The sequence below is a fragment of the Dermacentor silvarum genome, chromosome 5, assembly GCF_013339745.2.
Source record: "Dermacentor silvarum isolate Dsil-2018 chromosome 5, BIME_Dsil_1.4, whole genome shotgun sequence".
NCBI classification, from domain to species: Eukaryota; Metazoa; Arthropoda; class Arachnida; order Ixodida; family Ixodidae; genus Dermacentor; species Dermacentor silvarum.
Window position 1 is genome coordinate 176,885,564 of NC_051158.1, and position 18,124 is coordinate 176,903,687.

The 18,124-nt window shown below is 46.7% G+C and overlaps 1 protein-coding gene across 1 annotated transcript in view; it reads left to right on the top strand.

Moving 5' to 3' along the window:
* The window catches only part of LOC125945820 (uncharacterized), a 49,436-nt gene that overhangs the window by 13,222 nt on the left and 18,090 nt on the right, over positions 1-18,124 (top strand). The window contains exons 4-5 of the mRNA XM_049668118.1: positions 7,272-7,342; positions 10,070-10,289. Coding sequence (XP_049524075.1) covers positions 7,272-7,342; positions 10,070-10,289 — 291 coding nt within the window. The remainder of the gene's footprint in view (positions 1-7,271; positions 7,343-10,069; positions 10,290-18,124) is intronic.

The window sequence follows — 18,124 nt, forward strand, 5'->3', positions numbered from 1 at the left end:
GTTAGGTCCAAACAGCACTGTTATGCAAAGTGGCTGAACGTTTTCTGCCAACCAGCGCCCACACCGCCGGCGTGGCGTCCCGCCGTGACGTCCCGCCGTTTGCAAACAGGGAGACCGGTCTATGGAGCCAAGCAGCCTGCCCTTGCGAGCCAAGCACGGATTAATGCTTTGTTTCAGTCTTGAGTGTCTAGTTCCTGCACAGTGATAACACGCGTGCTGTAAATGAATAGCTAGGTCATTGAGAAAGTGCTCGCCGGTTTTACGCGGCACAACTCGGCTCGACACGACTTCACAGAACTGAAGACGCCCTGTAAATAAAATGAATGAATGAACGTTTTATTCGGTGGAAATATTTGTACAATAGAGTTGGACATTTCATCTGAGCCCTTTACACGACTGCTAGTCGTGGGCTCATGTAGTTAGTGTGCAGTGTTACCCACTGTATACAAGGCGGTATACAGATATGCTCCCTGTACTGTAATTCTGGTAAGAGAAAAAGTGATTAAGTGTACGTATAGTTTTGTGTTGAATTTCAAATTTCGCTGAGGTATATTTCATGTCAATATTCTTGTGTGCAATGTGCATAATATATATATATATATATATATATATATATATCTATATATATATATATATATTGTGAGCGCTAACTGTGCAGTTAATCATCGTCTTCATGTGTATATACCCATCCTCATAATCATCATCATTTTGTCGGGTTCGTGGGCTGTCTCGCGCTGTGTGACAATAGAAGAACTCTTCCTTCGTCCCGGGCGTCGTCTCACAAGTGGTGGAGCGTGCGTTGATATCCCCGTCCTTTTGCTCTACCGGTCACCCCTGGAGCTCCGCTCTGGTCGACGGTTGTGCTCGCCAACACCAGTCATGGCACAAACCACCGCATTCACTGCTGCTACCACCTCAGCTCCGCCAGCTGGGCCTATTTGGTCCGTCACCGCACCGCAACGCGACCCTCAGGTTTTTTCTGGCCTTCGCGGCGAAAACGTGGAAGACTGGCTTGGCCAGTACGACAGGGTGAGCGCTTGCAACCATTGGGATGAGTCAAACAAGCTCCGCAACGTTGCCTTCAACCTGAGGCAGGTCGCCCAAACTTGGTTTTTCAACCATGAGCGCGACTTCCCTGATTGGCCAGCATTTACTGCGCAGCTGCGACAGATATTTGGCACATCTGCTGGGCGCTCCGAAGTAGCGAAACAGAAGCTCGCTACCCACATCCAGGGAACCGAGGAATCCTATACCTGTTACATTGAAGACGTTCTGGCTCTCTGCCGTCGCGCTCAGAGTGACATGCCCGAAGGGGAACGTATCCGCCTTATCCTGAAGGGCATCAACTCCTTGCCTTTAACGCTCTTGTAGTCCAGAGCCCCACTTCAGTTACTGACATCATCCCGACATGCCAACGCCTTGCCACGATCTGCGCCTTTCGTCTTCCACGCGCCTCCTGCGACGCTCACCTTACCGACAACGACGAGTTGCGAGCGCTCATCCGCATCATTGTTCGAGAGGAGCTTCACGGCCATGGTCCAGCCAACACCGCCATTGCGTCTCTGCGCGCTCCTCCGCCCAATTTGCGCGAGATCATCAAAGAAGAACTGGCGTCCATGCCAACTGTCACACATGCCCGGTCCCCTGCACCTGTTTGTGCACCTACTTACGCCGAGATTGCTTCGCGGCCTGCGGTCCCAGTTCCATCTGCACCTGCCACCGTTGTCTGCGACCACCTGGCCTCGATGGCAGCGAACGCCCCCGTGCAACCATGCGACTCTACCTGGCGCCCTTCCCGCCCAGTATGTTTCTATTGTGGCATACGTGGTCATATCTCTCGGTTCTGCCGCCGGCGCCAGCATGATGAACGACGTGGCTATTCCGCCAATGAGAGAGACTATGTGCCCAGATCGGACTCCTACGTTCCAGGACCCTATATATCGTCGTCACGTCGCTCGCCCTCACCTCCGTTGTCCCAAAACATGTCCCAGTCTTCTCGCTCATCCCGTCGTCGTTCCCCGTCTCCGTTCCGCCGTACTTCATCGCCCCTGCGTCCTGCCTTCACTTCTTTCGACAACCATCCGGAAAACTAGATGCTGTAGTTTTTGGAGGAGAAAGTGCTCGTGTGCGAACTGTCCCAATTCCTCCTGCTCGCCCGACTAATTTACTCGCTGTTTGTGTGGAAGTTGTTTTTGTCGACGCTCTTATTGACACTGGCGCCGCCATTTCTGTTATTCATCGCGCACTATGCTTCCGTCTACGAAAAGTGCAAACCCCATATGTTGGTCCGGTCTTATGTGGCGCCAATGACAGTCCGATTTACCCTACCGGACAGTGTACTGCTCGTGTCCTCTTCGACGGAATTCGCCATCATATACAGTTTACTGTGCTTCCGTCGTGCGCTCATCCGATCATCTTAGGCTGGGATTTCTTGTCAGCTGCATCTGCTGTCATTTCGTGCGGATAATCACTTATACATATGACGGACAGCGAGCTCTGTGACGGTGCCGATTCCTCGCCGCCCCACCTTGTCACAGCGGCAGATTTTGTTCTTCCACCTGGCCAAGCCCGGATTCTCACCATTAGATCAAGCGAAAATATCGACGGCGACGCAGTGGTTTCCCCTTCTCAGCGCTGCATTTTTCGGGGAATCGCCATCGCTTCTTGTCTAGTGCGTTTCTCACGCGGCTGCGCCAGTCTGACCGCCTACAGCACGACGTCAGAGCCACTTCTGCTACCAGAGGGGTCCACTGTTGCCATGCTTATCGACGCAGCACCAGTATGTGTCGTGACTGCTTCGCCTGTTTCCTCCTTCGCCGAGTGTACGCCCACGGACGGTTCACCCAGTGCTCTCAGGGCCACTGTGAGTTCAGATCTGAGCCCAACTCAGACTGATGCCTTGCTGACCATCTTAAGGAAACACCAACCTTGCTTTGACGTGTGTTCGGAGGGCTTGGGTAAAACAACCGTGGCCGCCCATCACATCGAAACCGACAGATCCCGCGTCATTCGTCGCCGCCCTTACCGTGTATCGTCTGCTGAACGGAAAGTTATAGAAGACCAAGTCAACGACATGCTCGCACGGAACGTTATAAGGCCTTCAGCAAGCCCTTGTTCGTCTCCTGTTGTCCTAGTTAAAAAAAGGACGGTTCGGTACGCTTTTGCGTCGATTATAGGGCACTAAACGAAGACCAATTAAAAAAAACTAGAGGTTTTACAAAAGAGAGCTGTTCGTGCTCTTGAACGCGTCCTATTCAATGATACCACATCTCCATATAAAATAAGGTATAAATTAGTTCCACCAAATCATCTCTATACAGAGAAGCTCTCGCTTTATATGTTCAGGCAAATTAAAGAAAACTGGGCAAATGTTGAGTCTATCTATCTTCAAACGACCACAGACCGCAACTTTCGAGTGATTAACTATAAACTACCTAACATTAGAACTAATTATGGGATGCAAAGCTTGAGGTATAAAATTCCTAAGCTCCTCAATGAAAACAGGGAATTGTTAGACCTAACAAAGCAATCGTCTTCAATAAAATTGTATAGAAGAAATATATGTTACCGAACATAGCTCGTTGGTGTGATGTGCGGTTTTCATGTGGATTATGTGTGTTTTTTCGCTCTAAATGTTTATTCATGCCAGTTGGAGCCCAATGAATAGTACAGCGCTTTTATATGTAAGACACAGTAATGAACTATGGCTGTTTTTGTTTCCCTGTTTCCTATATTTGTTCCCGGATGCGTACTGCAGCAAATCGTGACGTCAAGAACTGGAACAGCAGTACTACAAATATGGTTAATTACGTTTCTTATTACTCGCCCAAACTGTGTTGCTCATGCTGTTTTTTTTAATGTTTGCACATGGTTGTGCTTGTTTTTCTTAAATTGCATGTATAATTTTTTCTCGAACTTGCCTGCTTAATTTGCTTGTTCACGTTTCCCCTACTCCCTTTTCGTTTATTCTTACACTGTCCTGATTGCGTCGCTGGAGCGCAGATTGTACAGGGGTCAGGGCCTCAGTCAGGCGCTTGCTAGCGCCTTTAGTCCTGACCCTTCTGGTTTTCTGTAAGCAAACTGGAGAAATTGTGAATAAAAAAAAAATTACCCGTAAGGACGTACATCCTATGCCCCGTATTGACGATGCTTTGGATACCTTACAAGGTGCCGAATACTTTTCGAGCCTCGACTTGCGTTCTGGATATTGGCAGATCCCGATGCATGAGCCCGACCAAGAGAAGACGGCATTAGCAACACCTGATGGCCTTTTCGAATTCAACCTAATGCCTTTTGGTCTGTGCAATGCACCAGCCACATTTGAACAAATGATCGACACCGTACTACGTGGCCTCAAATGGAAAACCTTCCTATATATGTTACCTGGACGACATTGTCATCTTTTCGTCAAGCTTCTCCCAACACCTAGAACGTTTAGACGACGTTCTCACGTGTCTAGCCAAGGCCGGTCTCCAGCTCAATACTAAGAAGTGTCGAATTGCGAGCCGCAGCATCAAAGTATTAAGTGACGTGGTCAGCAAGCACGGCATTGAGCCAGATCCCGACAAGGTCGCTGCTGTACAGCATTTCCCAACACCAACCACACCTAAAGACCTTCGCAGCTTTCTCGGATTAGCGTCGTACTTCCACCGCTTTGTTCGTGGCTTCGCGACTATCGCAGCTCCTCTTCATAAACTCCTCACCACAACCATACCCTTTACGTGGACGGATGAATGTGAAGCCGCCTTTCAGACCCTCAAGCGATGCCTCACACCAGGACCAGTGCTTCGTCACTTTGATCCCACGGCCTCTACTATCTTCCACACTGACGCAAGTGGGCATGGAATAGGCGCTGTCCTGCTGCAGCGGAACCACACGTCTGAAGAGCAAGTCGGGGCCTACGCGGGTCGTACTCTTTCTCCTGCTGAGCGAGACTATACTATCGCCGAACAAGAATGCCTCGCCATCGTATGGTCCATACAAAAGTTTCGCCCCTATTTATATGGCCGCCAATTCACAATTGTGACTGACCACCATGCTCTGTGCTGGTTGTCCTCCCTGAAGAATCTGTCCGGACGTCTCGGCCGTTGGGTTCTGCGTTTGTAGGAGTACAACTGCACAGCCACATATAGGTATGGCAGGCAACATCAAGATGCTGACGCTTTATCTCGTTGCCCGCTGTCGCCAAATGCCCCTGTCTCGCCTTCCCTCCGTTCGGCACCGCCCAGCCAACCGACCACAACCATGGCCCCGGTACGGTTCGTGACCTCGGTCGACATTCTGTCCTCAGAAGACCTCGCCTCCCTCCAACGTGCAGATACGTACTGCCGCACAATTATCGACCGGCTCACTGGCTTATCCCGTCCTCCCAACAGCCGCTTAAGACGACAACTGGCACGGTTTAAACTTCATGATGGCTCACTATTGCGGCAAGTTTACCACCCTACCCGTCACCGATGGGTCCCAGTCGTCCCTCGCTCACTTCGACTGCAAGTTTTACAAGCTTTTCACGACGACGCAACGGCTGGCCACTTAGGATTTTATAAAACCTACGACCGCATTAAGACTCGCTGTTTCTGGCCTGGCCTGTCTACTAGTGTTTCCAAGTATGTCAGTTCGTGTGCGTCATGCCAACATCGAAAACGTTCGACCTCTCTTCCCGCCCGCCCTTTACAACCATTGCCGTGCCCGTCCGTTCCTTTTGAATTCGTGGGCATCGACTTATACGGACCCCTTCCGCTTACACCCGCGGGTCACCCCTGGATTGTCACCGCCGTGGACCATCTCACTCGCTACGCTGAGACGGCAGCTCTTCCTTCTAGTGCGGCCTCTGAGGTCGCCGAGTTTGTCCTGCAAGCCATTATCTTGCGTCACGGTGCGCCTCGTGTTCTTCTAAGTGACAGTGGCAAGACATTTCTTTCCCATGTTCTTGCTGAAGTCTTGCAAGCCTCAAACACCATCCACAAGACCACATGTGCGTACCATCCCCTGACCAATGGTCTTACCGAGCGTTTCCATCGAACTCTGTCCGACATGATCTCCATGTATGTGGAACCCGACCACACAAACTGGGACACTATACTTCCTTTCGTCACGTTTGCATATAATACTGCCGTTCAACGCACAACAAACTACAGCCCCTTTTTCCTCGTGTACGGCCGTGCACTGTCTTTTGTTTTGGACACCACCTTTCTTTCTACGCCTTCTGTACCATCCACATCTCTACCAGAGGAGTTCGCCGCCCGCATCGCCCACTGCTGCGAAATTGCGCGCGCCCACACCGCGACCATTCAGGACAAGAGGAAGGTCCGTTGTGATGCGACCCGTCGTGTCATTTCGTTCTGACCAGGCGACGAAGAGCTCCTGTGGACACCTGTTCGAGTGCCAGGGCTCTGTGAAAAATTTCTTCACAGGTATCGCGGCCCATATACCGTGCTTGAAAGAACATCTGCCGCGAACTATCACGTAGCTCCTGTTACCTCGGTTACTGACCGCCGTTGCCGCAGCACTGAAATCGTTCACGTCTCTCACCTGAAGCCGTATCTTCAGCGTTCCGACCGTTTCTGACTCGCTGCCTTACCGGCCGCTTTCGTGAGGGGGGGAAGTAGTGTGAGCGCTCACTGTGCAGTTCATCATCGTCTTCATGTTTATATACCCAACCTCATAATCATCATCATTTTGTCGGGTTGGTGTTCGTGGGCTGTCTCGCGCTGTGTGACAATAGAAGAGGTCTGCCTTCGTCCCGAGCGTCGTCTCACAATATATATATATATATATATATATATATATATATATATGCAGATTAGCGAGAAGAAAGGACACCGAGGGGCCCGATCTGTATTAGTCACATTATAAGAAACGAACAAACGATGACACCAAGGACAGCATAAGGGAACTTATCTATATACCCAGGTCAAATGTAAAATCTACCCTTATATCAAACGCCAATAGGAACAAGAGCCTTTTCCAGGCTACGTGACATTTAGCTCCATCTCTCCCTTCTTGTATAAGAATAGAATAAACTGAACGAGGTTACTAACTCGTAGTATGCTAAGCATACTAACTCGCTATACTTTCGTTATAAAGATATAGATTTGATAAACAAAAAATTATAAACAATATCTTCATATTCACATTCCCACTTAGACTGCGAAATGCTAATGCGAAACCAGGTGCGCTCAATGTGTGTGGTAGATTTGTTAGCTTTAATTTTTTTTGCTAAAAGTGAACATTATTTTGCTGATAAACTTTGCACATTATTCGTCAAACAGGCTGACATGGCAACGGCCGCTCCCCAGGAAGCTTCTGGCGTTCCTGTCGCCGAACAAAGAGCGCCAAAAAGGTACACGTCAGCTGGCGGTGCCGGCGATATCGTATATCAAGAACGACTGAATGAATTCCGGGGTGTTACGGTCCAAAACCACGATTTTATTATGAGGCACGCCGTAGTGGGGGACTTCGGGTTCATTTGGACCACCAGAGGATTTTTAACGCACCCCCAACGCACGGGACACGGGTGTTTTTGCCTTTGGCCCCCATCGAAATGCGGCCGGGATTTGGTTCCGCGACCTCACGCTTAGCAATGCTGCACCATAGCCGCTGAGCCCCCGCGACGGGTATCAAGAAGGATTACAGTAGCAGAACCTCCTGATGGTGAACCTGCATATAGTGAACTAACGGCTGCAGTAAAGAGAAACGCCGGTACCCGCTATACTGCCGCAGGCGTTCACGTATATTTTAAATAATAGTGTACTTGTAGTGAGGATGTGCATTTTTAAAAGAAAAAAAAAAGGATTCCTTTGCTGTATCCGGAATAACGTGAATATCTGTCATCAAAAAATAATAACGATCATAACACAAAAGACGCAAAAGCTATGACTTCCTGACGACGACGGAGTAATCAATAATCTCACTCATCATGGGTTTAGCACATCGTTTCAGTAATTACGAGAATTTGTGCGCGGACTAGCTGCCTTGAATATTTATCTGGGCGGTCTTCATGTGTTCACACTAGAGAAACCGTGACAGCATTCATAGGGGTAATGACAGCATCCTGCGAATATGCGTTTCGATAAAGAGGAAGCTTGCACTCTTTCAGATCACAAACAATCATCTGTGCTTACAAAATGTTTACGATACTTAAAGAAAGGCAAAATAGGGAACTACGATTGCAGAGAACATACTTATACAGTGAAGATTATTTCCGGTCCCTACCACTTCACGATAAGGAGGTTCTACTGTCGTACAGGACGAACTGATTTATTTCCTTTTCATCGCAGGGCCACCATGTGTAATTTTCTCGGTGCAACTAGAAGCGCTGGAAAACGTTATGTGCGTCTTTTCACGGCATCCTGAAAGAAAGAAAAACTAGCTGATTCACCAAGTTTATATTTAAAGGAAATGTTGGGCATTTTAGGGGTTGATGTCCAGACACATTTTGAAGTGTTTCGAGTTAAATAGGGGCTAAATGTAAATTGCTAAACTCTCGTTCTTTGTACGTAAGACGCTGACGAAGTTTATCAGCTGCTCGAAAGAAGGAAAAGTGGCAGAATATATGAGAATAGGGGCAATGGTATGGGCGCATGACCAATGCGTTCGAAGTAGATAGGGTCTGAAGGGCAATTTTTCCAGAGATTTACAAGCGTGTTTTACGAGCTGCAAAAGAAAAGTTTACCCAGTGTTCGGAAAGAACTCAAGGTGCACAATCTTACCATTTCATGTAAATTAGAGCAATCCTGTGCGTGAATAATGTAAATAAGGATACACTCTGAGGTTATTAAATTACTGCAGAATGGCTAAATCCCCATATGTATAAACTACTCTATTTATATATTTCTCAGGGAATATTGCAAGGCCTTAACTACAGTGCATGTTTCTGTCTATTAATGCTCATCTACACTTTTATTCGAGAAACTTTCCAGAGTGTTAGGCATATTGAGAAGGTGTCAACATATACTACCTGTCCCCCAAAAGCTTTTAGTGTACAATTCCCTTTCTTCTTCTCATCTACATTATTGCTATCTAGTTTGGTCAACAGGCCCTAAAAAATCTTTAAATGCTTTAGTCACCCTGCAAAAAAATGCATTACGGTCTATTGAAGGCGTCTCTTATGCGCACACCCCTGAACTGTTTAAGAAGTTCGGAATTTTGAGAGTTGATTATTGCTATGAATACCAGCTCTTGTCGGCTTTTAAATCTGAAATACACAGAGGCAGTACGTATATACGTAATTTGGCTGCCTTGCAACCTAATACAGCCTGTCGTCCAACTCGACATACGGAGATTTGGTATGTACCACGTACTCGAACTAACTATGGAGTTCAAGCTCTTCGTTTCTGTCTTCCAAATGTACTAAATAGGTGGAAACTAACAATTGAGAACTTGAGTACTTTATCAAAAACAGAGTTATATAAAATTGTGTGTTTATTTCAACAATTATAGAGCATCTGGTTTTCGTGTTATGTAAATGTTTTATACGCAATTTCCTGTTAAAGACCACATATGTATATGTATTTTTATGTATCGTTGTTTTCTGCTGCCTGTGCTTGTTGTTTTTGTTTTGTTTTAGGGGTGATGGGGCTCGTCAAGCTACTTCTATGCAGCTTTTTTCCCGTCAGTACCCAACCAAAAATGCACAATATTCTCATGTACCATGCGGTTGAATAAACTCAAACTCAAAAGCTGACAAGCATACTTTCGGACTTAAGAAATACTTTAAAGAAATTTCTTTTTGAATTTAACTGTTAACAACACGAGTTGCATTTTCTTGCGGATTTATCTACTGAATATCGTTGGATCTTCAAAACTGTAGCTCGAACCTATCAAAACAAGCTGCATGTGTCGTCACGGTGTTCAATGACAATAAATAGCATGTGTGGTGTTTTCCTAAACTAACGGCTTCACGAAGCTGTAGACGTATGCTTACATCAATCATTTCTTTATCGAACCGTTGTAAATTACACAGCACGAAGGGCTGCGATGGCAGTTACATGCACTGCGTTCTTGTCCATGACGTGCCTTCAAGTTTGGGCCACAGAATCAGTGAACGCGTGTAAACGTGACCACGCAGCGTCGCCATGCCCATTGTGGCCGCAGTGGCAATTGTGGGGCTCATAGTGGCTGCTGTGGTGGCCGCGCTGTTGGTCAAAGCCCACGGCACTGCACGGGGCGGCGCCTCGCTGGAACCGAGCCCTATGGACTCGAACGCGACCACGGACACTGCCACGACCACGGACATGGCAACATCAGGGTGCCCACCAATCGCGAACCTGCCTCAAGGTGCCGTCGTGGTGAGTGTATCCAGGACAAGCGCTGCGATGGGGCTAGTTGCTACGGATTCGTAGCTTCGGATGGCGCTAGTTACACGATTGATGAAGAGCCAGCGTAGAATAACTTACGGCTCGCGTTGGGGCCAGTTGGAATGTCATTTTCGGATACAGCTCTGCAGTGGTATATAATGGGCACACGACTAGAACACGAGGAGCAAGCGCTTCCTCATTCAACGTTGTGTTCAATGTGTCTCTTATACCCCTGCGGCGCCGTGTCTAAATACTATATTGCAATTGTAGCTTGTTCTGATATGCCTTTGCAGATATGCCTGTGATATTGTTGCAGATATGCCTGTGTCGTTTTATGCGTCGTTGAATAAAGCATGCGTCGTTGCATAAAGCACAGGCTAAAGGTTGCCTGTGTCGTTTTATGCATTGAAACACAGAAGTAACAGGAACGCCAATGCATTTCTCCGCAAAGCTCGGGAATTAATATCTCGAAACTGGTATTTCCCTGAGAATTCATTCAAAGTGGATCCACCTTGCGAACTCCACGGCTACAATTTGTTATTTGTAATAAGGGCCATCAGGTAATTAGCTAAAACTTAATTAGTTATTTTTTGTTAATAAGTTGATTATGCATTTCGATTTCTTGTGCAACTAATGTCCACCTCTTCGAGTAGACCAGCCCATTAACTAGAGTTGTGCTATCTGCCACATGCAACCTTTAAAAACTTTTTTAAAGTGTTCGCTGAAACACCCTGTAGATTTACTATAATGTAGACGAACGACTTACGGTGAGGCAATTTAATCATTTGTAAGCAACATATTTTAACCATGAATATGCTTAACAACGGATAAAATATCACTTAGCCATCCTTGTGCTTTTGGAAATGTACCTACTAGCTCATAGGCCGAAGTAATTGGCGAAGTTGCGTGAGGGGGGGGGGGGGGGGGGGGGGGAGGCCTCAAAAATAAAAGTGGGCATTCACGACCCTAGGGGTGCGGTGGTAACATCCTGCATAGGAAAATTGGAAAAGTGTTGGTTGTCTGGAACACGCATTGAATTTGGTTTACAGTAAGCTTTATCTGCGTCTATACTGATCACGGGGAATAGATTAGAATAGAATCTTTATTGCAATGGAAAATATTTTAAGGAGGAGTGGTCGGAGCCTCTCAGTCCAGGGCCACACTGACCTCTGCCGCCTGCCTGACCTGGCTAATTAAGGATTTTTGTCTTGCCAGGTTGGAGCGGGCGAGCTGTGCCTCCCACTGCTCCATTGTGTTACTGGTATTTGGCCTATGAGGGTGCTTAGCGTACTCCCAGGTTACATGTATGAGGGTAGGTATGCCACCGCACCAAGGACTGTTGGCCCCATAACGAGTTGGATACATGGCGTTTAGAAATTTTAAATGGGGGAATACCTCGGTCTGTATTTTATGCCAATCCGCGGCCAATTCCATGCTAAGTTGTGGGCGAGGTGGCGGGTATTTTCTGCGGACTCTGCGCTGATGAGCAAGGATGTCTTTGAATTTTAAATTGGTGGAATTTTGTGAGGGATAGTACGAGTGATTGGGGTTAGAAGATGACGCCGTCGCTCGGTTTGTAAACCCTCGAGCTAACGCGTTAGCCTTTTCGTTCCACTGTACTCCCGCGTGGCCCGGGCACCCGTATAGGCAGTGACGGTGGGTGAAGGATTTGGGGATTATCGTGAGGCTAGCCGCAGTCACGTGCCCCTTGACAAACATGCGAAATGTCCCCTGGTAGTCCGTAACCACGACCTAGTCCCTTTGCGAACGCTCCGCGTGAGCGAGTGCGACCGCCACTGCTAATATTTCGGCCGAGGTGGGGGATCCCGCCGTGGCCAATGCGGTTATTTGCTGCTGGCAGATCACGTTCACCACTGCCAGGGCGTACCTCCTTTGGTAGCGCTGCCCGGTCACTTCTGCATACACAGATGCGTCCGTGTAGTACATGTTGTACCTGTGGTTATTAGAGTACGTTGATTGAATGCGTTGTGCGCGTGATTTGCGCTTTTCTTTGTTGTACTCGGGATGCATGTTCTTGGGAATCGGGGCTACTGTTATTTTAGATCTCACCGAAGGAGAGAGAGGTACCACTTGTTCGGTGAGATAAATGGGGTATGCTGGGATATTGAGTCTAGCCGATATTGCCCTACCAATTTTTATAAAGCTGAGGCGTTCACTTTGTCGCATCAGAGTGGCCTGCTTCAGTTCGTCGAAAGTGTTGTGCACTCCTATAGCTAACATGCGCTCCGTGGAGGTACATTTAGGCAGGCCAAGAGCAGCTTTGAAATCGGTTCGGATTATTGTGTTGGCCTGTCTTTCCTCCTCCCTGTTCAGGATTTGGTACGGTAAGCCATACGTAATTCGACTAACCACTAAGGCCTGTACGAGCCTTGGAGTATCGTCTTCTCCCATTCCCACTTTTAGATACGTCACGCGACGTATCATTTGGGCTATGTTGTGGGCTTGAGGGTTTTGAGTGCTCCACAGCCAGTGTGATTCTGTCGAAAGTGAAGTGACGCAACACAGTAGCGACAAGAATATTGAACAGTTTATTGCTCTGCACTTGAGAAGTAACTGAAAAGCACCTGAGTAGCGACACCCGCTGCAGCCGAGCATATCGCTTCTTGCTGGTAGCTGATAAGGAACTCGGGCGCACAAGTGTGCTTTATCGACGACGTTGCAGAAAGACAGAATCGTTATCAGAAGGATCAGGAAATTATAATTATTTTTTGCATTTATCCCCTTCGTCCAGCGCTCGTCCTGTATCGTCTGAGCGCAGCGAAAGATGAAAGAGCGAACGTGGAGCTCTGCGGGAGATGAAAGACGGCGAGAGCGAAGAAAGCGAGGACGAAAGCAGAGGAGAGTATGGCGAAAGGGTTAGGAGGAAAGCGTAGTGCCGCACGAGACATACCCAATGGCGGCGACCAGGCATGCGGCGAGCGCTGTGGAAACAAAACGATGGCATGGGCTACTTCGCCTGCGCCGTGCCGATGGAGAATGCGCTCCGCGCGTGCCACGCGTTCTCATGTTCGCGCTTTCTTTCTGAACAATACACAGTTTTAGAATAGCGTTTGTCACCGCACGTACGTTAAACGTAAGCACCTTTGCAGGACGTTATGGTGCGCGTCCTTTCAAGGCTTTTAGTTTACCGTATGGGAACGCAAACGTATGCAAGCCATTATAAAACAGGGCGCCGTCTGGTGCCCCATGCCAAACGTATCCATGCCAAGACAATCCATTAGTAGCCATCCTGTTGTTGCTATGCGGACGCGTATAGGACACGTCTACTTAGGCATACGGGCGTCGAAATCGCTGAATAATCTGAGAAATTGGGCACGCTAGGCGCTCATAACTAACGTTTCAGGTGAGTTTAGAGAAAGCGAAAGCGTATTTCAATAGTTACTGGCCATCGACGTGAGTGCGAGCGTAACCATCATGCGAATTCACACTGAAGCGGGTGACGCCATGTTCGACAACGCTATTTCTTAGCGTCCGTATGCATTACGAACGTTAAACTGGCGAAATAACGTACGTTATCATAGCGCACGTAAACCAGAGCAACCCAATGCCGTTAGGAGCATGCGCAGTGAGGACGACGCCATTTCTTTACGTACGTAATGCTTTTACGTTTAGTTGCGAGCGCTAAACTAAGACTGTCTAATGAGTGACGCAATGGGTGGAAATGCTTCGTCTGCCGCTGCTGCTAAACGAGCTGCCCGAGCAGACGCTCAGTGCCGCCGCCGAGAGGACCCTATCGTTCACAATCAATTCTTTGCCACGATATGTCGCGAATTCAAAACACCTAAACAGCTGCGCTCAAAATTCGCTTTAGGGAGTATTGTAATCGTCGGTGAATTTTTTAGCTATGAATCAGTACCAAGTAGCTCGAGTTCGGACCCTTCTAAATCTCCTGAAGTTCTCAATAGTTATTCTTCACCTATGCTTCACCACCAGGTCTGACACGGCGGATTCCTGCTAAGGGGAGGGAAGCGATCCGGCGCGAAGCGCAGGCGGGGGGAGGGGGAGGGGTAGATGCTGCTTTAGCGGCCGCAGACCACCGAATACTGACACGTTGTTGCTGCGATTTCGTTTACGGTAAATATTCGATTGCACATTGCACTAAAGTTCTTGTTCATATGGCTGGCTAGCGCATGCGCAGATCGTGCCCATGTGGCACGTACCCTTGCCTACGACCGTGGCTGGGCGTCGAAGACTCATTGCGAAGCAGCAGCCTTATGTTACGTGTGCCGCAGTGACAAGGGCCAACCTTTGACAAGAAACTGCCGCTTCGCCATTACAGACTCTGTATCGGTCTCTATGATCCCGTTTGGACGGTAGTTCAGGCGACCGACGAGGCAAAGCGCGACGTCCTTCTAAGTATTTAGGCAAATGCACATTTTGAGGCTTAAGAGAGGCAAGATTTCCCAGCAGCTAGTCCCCACATTTCACTGTGGGAACATTTTGGGTCGGGCAAACGTGAAAAAGAAGCTATCGTGCAGGACATGACTACGTATATGCGCTGTCAAATCTCAGAGGCCCTACATTATGAATGTTTGCTTTTTTCCATGATCGATAGAATGCGCCATAACTTTTCACAGCGGTGCACAGCGCACATTTGTTTGCATTTGCCGGCACTTGTCGTTCGCTTCCAATACAGGAAAACCATGCATCGCTGACCTAAAATATTGACGAAACGCTGCAACATCGTACAGATTTGCGCATACACTCAGCGTCGCATCACAGTGAGACAAGCTCATATGAGTGGCCGGGCTCCGCAGACGGCTCTCACTGCTTATTTTGGTAGCAGATTCTGGTTTTCTTCTGTGCCGTGTCGCCGGTTCCCTTCTTGTACGTGAACTGTACAAAGTCAACTCTTACAAAAAAAAATGTCGAGAAGTTATTGAAATGTCATTTGTCAACGTCAACAAATGTCATTGAAAGTACCTTGTGGTATTGCTGAAACATCATTGAGGTATTTCATTTTGGTAAACCATTGTATTAGTGAAACCATGTCATACTTCAATATTACAAGCCCATTGACCATAGTTGATTATGTTTTGAGTCTCAGCACTGTAAGCCCATCGAAATATTGTTGGAATGCATTGCATGTCAATATTGAAAGCCCTTGAAATATTGTTGGAGCTACATTGAACAGCAACATTGGAAGGATCTTGAAAGCCTATTGAATTATGTTCCGAATGTACAGGGTGTTTCACTTAACTTGGGCCAAACTTAAGAAATATCCAAATGCTACGTAGCTGGACAGAACTAAGGTAATGTTGTTTGCCGTCGCTTGGAGATGCTCACATAATTTTTCGCATTCGGCATAATTATATATTTAGTCTTAATAATCTCAATTATTATAATTAGATGAAAAGTGTGAATGAGAAAATTCCACAGCGACATCAAAAACTCCCGATACAGCTTTTTGTTGCCTAATATGTACTACGTAAAAGTGTTTTTCCGAGCGTGAAAGAAGCCGGCGAATACGCGCAAAATTGTCGAGCGACTGGCTGCTAAAGCACTTTGCGTAGATCCGCGGGCATCTCTAACGCTCGGGAAAACGCTTTTACGTAGCACATATTGAGCAACAAAAAGCTGTATCAGGAGTTTTTCATGCTGCTCGGCAATTTTCTCATTTACACTTTTCATCTAATTACAATAATTGAGAAGTTGATTAAGACTAATAATCTAATAGTGCGGAATGCAAAAAATAATGAGCGTATCTCCGAGCGATGGCAAACATAACCTTGGTTCTGTGCAGCTACGTATAATTGGCAGATTTTTAAAGTTTGGCCCAAGTTAGGTGAAACACCCTGTTTACTGAGCAGTGTTGAAAACTGCACTTTTCTTAAAATACTGCTGAGCTATCTTGTGTCACATAGGATTACCTTCGATGTCACGTTTATTTAGTCCTTGCGTATTATATGATAGGGACAAATTTAAATACAGGCGCTTCTGTATTGCAGGCCTGGGTTACCCTGGGCTCAAAGGCATGCTCTTAGCCTGGAATAAACCACATAGTAAATCTGCTATCACAACTGCTAGGCCAGTTATCAATTCACTTAGCACAGCAAAGTCAATGCACCTTCACTAAATCAAGAGCGCAAAATTGATGCAGACCAAAAACATTTTTCTAGGTGAAGTACTTATTTGTAACCAAACAGTTATGTAAACGTACAACCATTCGTAGCCTGCGAACATCAGAAACTTGTTTTAACAAGTATTGATAGCTTTCACGTGACGTCACGCACCCACCTTATCAGCATGTTGGTGCACCAACATGGCGACTACGAGCACTTCAGTCCAATCCATCTTATTGAGAGCTTTCACGTGACGTTGCGGACCCAGCTTATCATCGTGTCGGTGCACCAACATGGCGGCTACAATGACGTCAGTGCAAGCCATCTATTGGAAAGTAGAAACTGCCTGCAGCTTGACACCATAAGTTCAATATCGACAGATGTGAAGTCTGCGTGGCTCTAAAGTGAAACACATTTCCCTATAGAAATAAATAGCAATAAATAAGTGAATGAGCAAATAAATACATAAATAAATGTGCAAGCAGACTGACAGGACACTAAACAAGAACACTTAAATAAAGTACTTGCTTTCTTTATTAGGCAGCCAGTGACAGTAACCATGGCACAAGTCGCATAAGCCCACAGCAGGCACTGATAGACGAGGTGGTCATTTTAAAGGTTTACAAAATTTTTGAAGGTCTGCGTTTGCACATAACATAATTCTAATCCTTGAGCTGGATTAGCTACGATTAGCCATGAGTTCTGTCATGATTACTAGGTTCCTGAGCAGGTCATTCCATACCAAGTGACTTATTCATTTTTACTACTTCAGATTTTTGTATGAAAAACCGTCGCTATTATGACATGCTGGAAGACCTAAAAAATTATTCCTCGTATGAGTTCCACTTCAATTTGGCTCAGTTCCGCAAAAAAAGTTGGAATGAAAGCATTCACAAGAAATATGGTTTCATACATACATGAAAGGCACATCATTGCCATTACCAGACAGCCTTTGTTGCACTTTAAATTCAAGCTAACTTATACCTCTTAATTCTTACTCATGTATCGGGGTAGTAAAATAAACAATTTTTGCGAACTTATGTACAATGCATTTTTATTGAAATGATCCACTCTGACAATGGCACACACGCACTTGCAGGTTTATGTGTGAAACCAATGTTTTCAAAAAGTTCTCACTGTACCTAGTTTTGTTTATCAAACAAATTTTAAATGGTGTATCATCCTGAACAGCTTTTCAACTGGGTTTTGAAAACGTTTGAACTGGTTTTGAAAACAGTTTTTGAAAACTGGGTTTTTTTGGCATGAAATGATCCAAGATACCTATAAATAAATAAAATGAAGCTTTGGTGGAACTATATGAAAAATTAATATAGACGCGTAGTGAAAAATTACAAAGCACGACACTTCTATGCTGCTTTGAGCCACCCAACATGTGCTTGTAAGAAGACTAGCATAATTCACTTAAATATTATTGGAATGAAGAAGAGTAGCCTGCACCTCAGCAACATCGGCACCGTCATGAGCTCGCGGTTGCTGTGCTTGGCCTAATGCTTGTGACTGCTGCCCGTTCGCGTGCGTCCGCTGCTAATACGCCTCTTAGCAAGTGGTGGAGGTGCTGGGTTTCGACCAGCCAGGAACATTGAAGTCGAACTGTAGCCCCCATTATGCCCGACGACGCCAGCAGCACACCTCCAACGGGCACCGCCCACCCTGGTTTGTGCCGGTGCCTTGTGTCAGCGAGATCCCACTATCTTCTCCAGCAGAGATGACAAAGATGTTGGA